A 10,000-nucleotide genomic window follows, 5' to 3' on the forward strand; every position below is an offset into this window, starting at 1 on the left:
CCTGCCTCTGCCTCCCGAGTGCTGGGATTAAAGGCCTGCGCCACCAGGCCCGGCGGGAGTAAGTTCTTTCCTTCCATTGTACTGGTCCAATTTAGGCTGTCAGATGTGACAGTGGGTATAAACTACCTGCCCAATCATCTCACTGACTGCAGATTTATTTTCAAATTTTAATAAAGGTAGATCTGAATCTTCCTCCCAGGGAATGGACAGTCTGGGTCTATGCTAAAGCCACTAGCGTTAACGGAGATTTTTTCTCTAGGTGTTTGGTGCCTGAGCACCTGTAGGCTTGTGCTGCCCCATAGCTGTTCTGGCTTAAGTCAAGTCTGGTGTGGGCCCTCCCCAATTTAATCTTTAACCAAAGATTTCTATGCACATTTCTTTTTTCTTTTCTTTTCTTTTTTTTTTTTTAAAGATTTATTTATTTATTTTATGTAAGTACACTGTAGCTGTCTTCAGACACTCCAGAAGAGGGCAACATATCTTGTTAAGGATGGTTGTGAGCCACCATGTGGTTGCTGGGATTTGAACTCTGCACCTTTGGGAGAGCAGTCGGGTGCTCTGACCCGCTGACCTATGCACATTTCTAAAGCTTGTGTCTGTCAACTTCTGTGATCCTTTACAGAAAGATTCTAGCCATTTCAGACGTTTCTCATGCTATAGCTGCCCAGATTGTGAGATTAGTAAACTGTCCATGTCTAATCTGCAGTCTGGAAAGTGCCTTTAGGCAGAAGCAGGGATCACCCACCCCCCCCACCAGGATCATTTCTGAGACAATACTGGGCTGCTTTTTGTTCAACAGCTGCTAACAGTTATATTCATATTTGCTGTACACTTTTATACGTGGCATGTGTCTGAGTTGATAGCAGTTATTCCTATACATTTTGAAGTAGATGTCTCTCAGAGTATATGAGTGCCAGAGATGAGATTTTTATTATCTTTTAGAATCATTTATTTGTTTTATTACCTTATTTTGTTTCATTTTTCTATAGTATTAATATTTTAAATCTTTTTTTTAATATTTTAAATCTTAATCAGTGATGAGATCAATAATGGATTTTTTTTGTTTTTCGAGATAGGGTTTCTCTGTATACTCCTGGCTGTCCTGGAACTCACTCTGTAGACCAGGCTGGCCTCGAACTCAGAAATTCGCCGGCCTCTGCCTCCCAAGTGCTGGGATTAAAGGCATGCGCCACCACTGCCCGGCCTCTTTTTTTTTTTTTTTAAAGGAATTTTTTCTTTGGTACTTCCATATATTAATACAGTGTAACTTATATCCAACCCTCAACTGTTCCATCCTCCTCTCAGCTTCCTGTGGTTATCATAGTCATACACACACACACACACACACACACACACACACACACACACACACACACACACTGGCTGAGTCCATTCAGTGTTGATCCTATGCACTGCAACATGGACCTCCCAGTGGTGTTTAGCTGCTGTTCCTCAACTAGATTGTTGGGTTGGTAAGTCTCTTTTGTCTCCATGCTGCAGTGTTGCTGGCTTGACCTTGGACATTGAGTGCCAGACATCTTTTATTTAATATTCAGCTTCAGTTTAATGGACTGACTTTGTCCTGCTCAAAACACAGATTATCCTGGATTTGAGAATAAGTCTCCCTGCTGAATGCTGAGATCAGTTAAGGTTGTTTGGTTATACTTCCTTTATCCTCCCCTTCCCCCTTCCTTCTTATTCCCTTCCCTCTTTCCCCCTCCCCTTCCCTCTTTGACATTTGTGTTTTTATGGTTTTTGTTTCATTTTGTGTGTTTGAGACAAGGCCTCATTATGTATCCCTTGGCTGGCATGGACTTCGCTATATATAATTCATGCTAGGCATGCTGGCTCAAACTCCCAGAGATCTACCTGCCTCTACCTCCCAAGTGCTAGAGTTATTTGTTTCTCTTTTATTTATTTATTTTTTAAAATCAGTTTGTGTGTGTGTGTGTTTGTAATGTGAGTGCAGGTGCCTGTGGAAGCCAGATATTGGATGCCCTGGGGCTATATTTACAGGTGCTTGTGGGCCACCCACCGTAGCTGCTGGGAGCCTAACTCAAGTTCTCTGCAAGATCAGTATGAGCTCTTAACCACTGAACCATTTCTCCAGCCTTTCTCTTTTTATTCTTTCTTTTCTTTCCCTCTTTATTATCTCTGCTTTTTTTTTTTTAGATTTAAAAAAATTATGTTTTACCTGCACATATGTTTGCACCATATATGTGTCTAGTGCCTGCAGGGGTCAGAAGAGGGAGGGTATCAAATCCCCTGGAACTGGAATTAGAGATGGTTATGAGCTGTCATGTGGGTGCTGGGAATTGAACTTCTGCAAGAACAAGTATTTTTTTTTAACCACTGAGCCATCTCTTTAGCACCTCATTTTCCTCTAATATCCCCCATTTTGTTTGTCTCCTCTTCCTCCTCCTCTTCTTTCTCTTCCTTCTTTTTTTAAATTTGAAGACAGGGTTTCTCTGTGTAGCCCTGGCTCTAACTCACTCTATAGACCAGGCTGGCCTCGATTTACAGAGATCTACCTGCCTCCGCCCCGAGTACTTGGATTAAAGGTGCGCACCACCACCACTAGGCTGGTATTTTATTTTTTATCTGTTGCTCTAATATTAATCATCAATTTTAATCTGCATATGTCTTTCTCCATTTTCTTTTCCCATCGGCCTGCTCTGGCCCCTCCTGGCCCTGCTATCTTTCTCCATTTTTACCTTTAGTTAACGAGTACATTTACCTCCTTTCCAAATGATTGACTTTGAAGGTATGAACTTTTAGTTTTATTGTATTTTCATAGTAAACTGTCTTTTGTTGGTAGTTGTATCAGAAAATAGTATTTTATTCTCAAAGTGAAATCAATCCTAGTGCATTGACTGAGCTGAGGATGTTGTTCTGAGTTGCACCTCCAGGCAACTAGGAAGAAACTGTGCCTTACTGTAAACCTCTTGAATATTGCAAATGCTTGCACTGAAACAACAATGCAGTTGAGTATAAAATCCAGCCAACCACCAAATCTGACTTGAGAGACATATGAAACATGGAAATTAGGAGAACACAAGTCTTCACAGGTGCTAATTCTATAATAGTGTATAATAGTGAGAATAAGATGGAATCCTGAATGATTCAAAAGAACAAGTCAGTGAAATCAAAGAGTACAGGAATAAGTTCTGAAGGGCTCAGAGAACAGAAACAGACAGATGAATGAAATGACACCAACATAATATGAAAGGGGAATTTAACAGAGGGATACTGAAAATATTGGAAGTTTAGAAGGGAAAGGTAAATTGAGTAAAAACAATCTGGAAAGCCTCACTAATAGAGTAAGTAAGTGGGTTTGGTGGTGGATGCCTTTAGTCCCAGCACTTGGGAGGCAGAGTAGATAGATCTCTGAGTTTGAGGCCAGCCTGGTCTCCATAGAGAGACAGGACAGCCAGGCTACACAGAGAAACCTTGTCTACAAAAATCAAAGCAAGATAAAACAATTCGAGGGCTTGAAGACAAGGAAGATGAATTAGAAGTGTCAGACAATGGCACAGAGAATAGAGCACAAGAAGAATATAGACATGTGGGACACCGTCTGTGTGCCATGGGCACAGAGGAGAGAAGTGTAAGGCTAGAACACAAATTCAATAAAATCACAGCAGGAAATTTCCAAAACTCAGGGAACAAGATGGACATCTAGGTAGGAGACAACAACCAAACAGAAAAGACCTGAAAAGAGCCTCCTTACATTATATTGTAAGCATTCTGAACACACTAATGGTACAGAACAAAGAAGGGTGAAAGCTACAAAAGACAGGTTTCAAGAGTACATAAAGACAAATCCATCAGAGTAACAGGAGCTCTGAAAATCCAGAGGACACACAAACCACTATATTTCAAAAGTCTGAAAGACAATAACCACCTATCGAGATTAGTATATACAGCAAAGTCATCCTTCCATGATTGAAGGAAAAGTGACACTTTCCATGGTCAAACAAACTAAGGAAATTAATGATCACTTTTAGTGGCATCACAGAAAATATTTAAAGGGATCCTAAACATTGACGAGAAAGACAAACACATCCTGGAAGACACAAGAATAATAAATAAAGCACAGCTAAAAACCATCAGTAAGAGGTAAGGATTAGGAAAATGCTGCAAAAGCAATCCAATGGTAGGTATTAGTACATATTCAGAGTGCTAACGGTCTCAATTTTCTTATCATTACACGATTACGAGACAGAATCCATCTCTTTGTTCCCAAAAGAAACCTCACTGGGGAGGAGGAGCTCACTGGGGAGTGTGAAGAGGGAAAAAGATATTTGAAGAAATGGATCTAGAAATCAAGCAGATGTCACTGTTTATTTCTAGTATATTTTATTTCTGTTTATTTCTAGTATAGACTTAACATCAAAATCTTTTTCTTGTGATTTTTTTCCCTCTTCTGCCCCTTTCCCAACTACATTTTTCTCTCCTCCTGCTCCCCCCACCCCCCAATGATATGCAGCAGTCTGGCCTGTCCCCAACTCTTTTCCTCCCCACTTCTTTCTATCTTACCCCCACCCCCACCCCTTGCCAACATGCTGTGGTGTATGTAGGCTCTTTTTTTCCTTGTTCGAATATACTTACTTGGTCTGTTCCACTTAAAGAGACTACCTTGGTTAGAAAAGTGTAAGTTTAAACCACAATTTCTGTTTCCTTTTCATCTCTCTCTCTCTCTCTCTCTCTCTCTCTCTCTCTCTCTCTCTCTCTCTCTCTCTCTGGAGCTCACTATGCAGACCATGTTCACCCCAAACTCACAGACCTACCTGCTTCTGCCTTCTGAGTGCTGGAATTAAGACACAGGTGTGCACCACCACCCCTGGTCTCTATCTTTTAAATTACATTTTCACTTTTCCTATAACTCAGTTACTAGATTTTTTTTTTTTTTTTTTTGGAGACAGGGTTTCTCTGTATAGCCCTGGCTGTCCTGGAACTCACTTTGTAGATCAGGCTGGCCTCAAACTCAGAAATTCGCCTGCCTCTGCCTCCTGAGTGCTGGGATTAAAGGCGTGCGCCACCACGCCTGGCACTAGATTTTTTAAAAATGAGTTTTTTGACATTTCAAATCGGTACCTTTTTTTTTTTTTTTTGGTTTTTCGAGACAGGGTTTCTCTGTATAGCCCTGGCTCACCTGGAACTCACTTTGTAGACCAGGCTGACCTCGAACTCAGAAATCCGCCTGCCTCTGCCTCCCGAGTGCTGGGATTAAAGGAAATCGGTACCTTTTGTTCTACTTTCAGTTTTTGGTGCTGAAGAGCTTTGGTGTGTTAGGCAAGTGATCTGCCACTCAACTACATCCTCATCCTTCTTTGGTAACCATTTAGTGGGACTTAATAAATATCTGAAAATAGGGCTGGTGAGATAGCTCAGCAGGTAAGAACACTGGCTGCTCTTCCGAAGGTCCTGAGTTCAAATTGCAGCAACCACATGGTGGCTCACAACCATCCATAATGAGATCTGATGCCCTCTTCTGGTATGTTTGAAGACAGCTACGGTGTACTATTTATAATAATAAATCACTGTGCCAGAGCTAGCAGGTACTGAGCAAGTGGGGTTAACTGGAGCAAGCAGAGGTCCTAAATTCAATTCCTAACAACCACATGAAGGCTCACAACTATCTGTACAGCTACAGTGTACTCATATACATAAAATAAATAAACCTTTTTTTAAAAAATGAAAATTTTTAGTAGTGAATTTGAAAGTTTCTATATTTATTGATAAACTGATATACTTTCTTGTTTTGACAGAGATGTTATGAACATAAACAGTATAGAAATGGATTGAAGTTCTGTAAACAAATCCTTTCCAATCCCAAATTTGCAGAGCATGGAGGTAAGAACAAACACTGAACACATCTAAGTACATGTCTTTCCTGGAGCTCCATCTGGCTTCTCTTGTTTTACTCTGTCATTAGTTTCCAGAGTGAACATTTAATGCCTATGCGGAGATAAAACTTAATAGTGAAGTTTTAGTTAAATACCAAGAAAATGATAGCACATTCAATTTAAGTTGTGGTTTCTTTTTTTCTGTATTAGCTCTTCTAGAGAGGCAGAAGAACCCATTCAGGCCTGATATTAAAGTGTTAATAAGAAACTTTTACTTTAGAACTTTCACTAGCAAGTTTTCATCATTCCCTTTCTGCATGTGTTATGTTTGCCCATGCTTGAGATTTTACATATGCTGCAGGTTGAAGATGGAAGCAGTGATAGTAAAATATAACTAAGTTGATCGCCTTTTTCTTATTGAAAACCTATCTTTAGTTGATATCTGAATAGTAGGTTCTTTTATATTCCATTTTGTAATGTATGCATACTGGTAATGGAACTTCTAATTTAATCATAGTAGTTTCATTAGCAGAAAATGTCATATCTTATTTATGATATGAATTTAGAGTAAGTTTTCCTCTCTTTTCTGAAATGTACCCTTTTCCTGTATTTTAACATGACGGAAATTAAGTTGAATAGAAATATCACAAATTTACTGGAGATATTTTTAAACAGATAACACCTCAGGACTTTGTTTCTAAGAACAGAGTTCTTGCCAGTTTTTAACCCGTGGTCCTTCTGCTGTCTTCTAAGTGCAAGAGCTATGTGCACACATCTCAGTCCATACACATCTTTATTCTTTTCTAGAGTTCTAAAAATAGATCTTAACAATTAGACAAATACAAAGAATGTAGGCAAATAAATCACAGGGAGTCTATTTTGACTCTCATAGGAATATGCATTATAAAGTTAGAAGTATTTTTTTTCTTTTCTGAAAAGTTACTTCTTCTCATAACTCTTTTAAACTGGTGATTAGAAATGGTCAGCATCTGACTTCTTTAACTGTGTTCTTTATAGTAATCCTAAAGATTCAATAATACATTTCTGAAAATTAGCAATGTAGGGGATATATGGATAGCAGAGGGTAAAGTGCTTGCTAAAGCAAACCTGAGAATCTGAGTTTGAATTCCTCTAAACCACAGGAAAAGCCAGACAAGGCAGTTTGTACATCTGTAATCCCAGCATACTTATGGAGCAATGGGAGGCAGAGACAAGAGAATCTCTAAAAACTAGTAGGCCAGCTGTCTTGACATAAATGGCTGTAAATAGCAATGAGACTTTGCTTTAAATAAAGTGGAAAGCAAGGACAGAAATCCAAGGTTGTTTTCTGACCCCATTATATGTGCTGGTGCATGTAAGTGTCCACCCACACTTAGAAACACATACAGACACGTATGCCACACACACACACACAATCAGAAATGTAGATAATTTATGCGTATCTTAATAAAGAATTGATTTAGCCTTCATATAATTTAGGTTCATAGAAACAAAGTTTTCAAAATAGTGTTTTATATTTTAGAAGAATTAGGTATGCAGTCATCTTGTGAATTTGCCTAATTATGCCAATAGAGTGATTATTGCTAGGTAGTCTTCCTAGTCAGATATTTGCACTTGATTGATTGATTGATTGATTGATTGATTGATTTATAGGCAGATTTTTTTACTATGTTGCCCTGGCCGAACTGGAACTTTTCTAAGTAGGTCAGAATGGCCTCAAACTCACAAGAGGTCTGTCTGCTTCTGCCTTCCAGATGTTGGGATTAAAGATAAATGCCACCATGCCTGGTTAGATTTTTATCTTCTATTTATTCACTAAGGAAAACAAATCTAAGAGTGCCTCAGAAGACAGAATTTAGAGGTTTTTGCTTACTTGCCTTGTCAGTTTTAAAACATATTTTAATTCTGTACATAACCTGGAAATGTATTGTTAAACACGAAATGTGTGTACTGTTTGCTTTTGAATTTTTAGTTATTTCTTATTGATTACTTTCTTCTTCTTTTTTCCTTTGTTGTTAAACTATAGAAACCCTGGCTATGAAAGGATTAACGTTGAACTGTTTGGGAAAAAAGGAAGAAGCTTATGAATTGGTTCGCAGAGGTTTGAGAAATGACTTAAAGAGTCATGTGTGTATCCTTTTGAAATGTATTTAAAGATTGAATGGGCTGTTTGGATATAAGAAAACAAATGGAGTCAAGAAATGGAAATCCCTGTTACCATGAAGAAATGATTTTTTCTTAAACTGAAAAATGGAACTTTTATCCTAATATGCCCGATGCATTTTAACAATATATGTTAGATAAATTGTATCTATGATGCCAGTCTTACTTTGGGAGGGGGGTGTTGCTATGGCCTGAGTATTCGTATCTCTTTAAATTCATACATTGACGCCTCATCACAGAGTGATGCTGAGAGAAAGTAGGGTTTGAGAAGTGACTAAGGAGTGGGGATAGAGCCTTCAGGACGCTGTATTAAAAACCCTCAGGGAACTTGTTAGTCCCTTTGTCACAGGAAGATGCAGATAGGATGTGCCATCTATGAAGGGGAGAGCATGACTCACTAGATGATACATACAGTAGTATGAACAGCAAGCTTCTTTTATTTATAAATTGCCTGGTTTTTAAGTAAGGTATGTTGTAATAGCAAATGGTCTGAAACAAGTACATGGTGATTTCATTCATCATGGTCATAACTTTAGAGAGGTATATTACAAGGACTATTAAAGAGGTAACTTTTTTATTGAGTAAGAGCAGAGGCTGTGAAGTACAAGTTTAGTGTGTTCACTTGGATATGAAGCTCTCCTCAGCCTTGTCTGTTACTCAAGTCTCCTTATTTGTGAAATGAGAATATTCACACTACACTAGTTGTAGTGACTTAATGTAGAAATACAAAAAAAGCCAGGTGGTGGTGGCGCACGCCTTTAATCCCAGCACTTGGGAGGCAGAGGCAGGTGGATTTCTGAGGTCGAGGTCAGCCTGGTCTATAAAGTGAGTTCCAGGACAGCCAGGGCTATACAGAGAAACCTTGTCTCGAAAAACCAAAATAAAAATAAAAAAAATAAAAAAAATTGTATTTTGTTAAGGGATTGACAAGGGCTAGATTTGAGTAGAAGTTTATGCAGGAAAAGAGAAAATGTATTTTGGTGTTTTCAGTCTCTAGCAAGGATAATAACCTATTTGGTAGGCTAGCAACAGTTAAGAGCTGAGTTATTTAACACATTTTCAAGTGTTTAGTGGTTTCTTAGGACAGTGCAGGTGAAGTAAGTAGTCTGTTGAAGGAAAATACTATATTCTTATATACATTTTGAGTGTATATAAAACATGGCTCGTTCAAGGATGTACTACTAATCTTGAAAACACAAGGGTGAAAAAAAGAGTGTACCGGAGCTCAGCAGCGCAGTTGGAAATACCCTCCATTTTGGATGATACAAGAGTCTGCTCTGGATTAACTTACCCACAGTAGCTAGAACAAGTTTTCTGTTTGTTTGTTTGTTTTTTAAGGTTTATTATATGTGTGTGAGTCTTTTATCTGCATATATTTATATATATCTTGTGCCTGCCCTGTGACATTGGAGGCCAGAAGAGGATATCAGATCCCTTGGAACTGGAGTTAGCAATGGTGTGACCTACCTCTGTAGGTGCTGAGAACCGAAACCAAACACTATAAATAAGATCAAGTGCTCTAAATCCCTGAGCTGCCTTTCCAGTCGGCTGTTTAGGAAGAAGTATTAAAGACTCATTTTTTATTTTCATGGATTTTAGAAGCGTAATAGGGTAGACTTAAAAGGCAAAGGGGTAGTAGGGCTGAGTGCAGGGATACTACAGCAGAAAGGCCTCCTTCCTCTATAGTCTTCTTTAATAGAGACTAAGATCTCTAAATATTGGAAAGAAAACCCCAGTTACTGAAATTTAGTAACAGTTATTTGTTTTGATTTTATATGTGACTGATTTGAGAACCTTGTGCCATGTAGAAGCGTTGTCTTTTTTACAGGTAATTTATTTACTTTTATTTCATGTACATTGGTGTTTTGCCTGCATGCGTGTCTGTGTCAGGTTTCAAATCACTTGGAGCCTGATTACAGACAGTTGTGAACTGCCATGTATGTAGTTGCTGGGAATTGAATTCTGGGCCTCTAGAAGAGTAACTCTAG

At 38.6% G+C, this 10,000-nt stretch overlaps 1 protein-coding gene across 2 annotated transcripts in view; it reads left to right on the top strand.

Annotated features, from left to right (window-relative positions):
- The window catches only part of Naa15 (N(alpha)-acetyltransferase 15, NatA auxiliary subunit), a 59,662-nt gene that overhangs the window by 14,615 nt on the left and 35,047 nt on the right, over positions 1-10,000 (top strand). For both annotated transcript variants that reach the window (XM_021195407.2, XM_021195408.2), the window contains exons 2-3: positions 5,772-5,856; positions 7,876-7,980. In XM_021195407.2, coding sequence (XP_021051066.1) covers positions 5,772-5,856; positions 7,876-7,980 — 190 coding nt within the window. The remainder of the gene's footprint in view (positions 1-5,771; positions 5,857-7,875; positions 7,981-10,000) is intronic.

This window comes from Mus pahari, chromosome 4 (genome assembly GCF_900095145.1).
Source record: "Mus pahari chromosome 4, PAHARI_EIJ_v1.1, whole genome shotgun sequence".
NCBI classification, from domain to species: domain Eukaryota; kingdom Metazoa; phylum Chordata; class Mammalia; order Rodentia; family Muridae; genus Mus; species Mus pahari.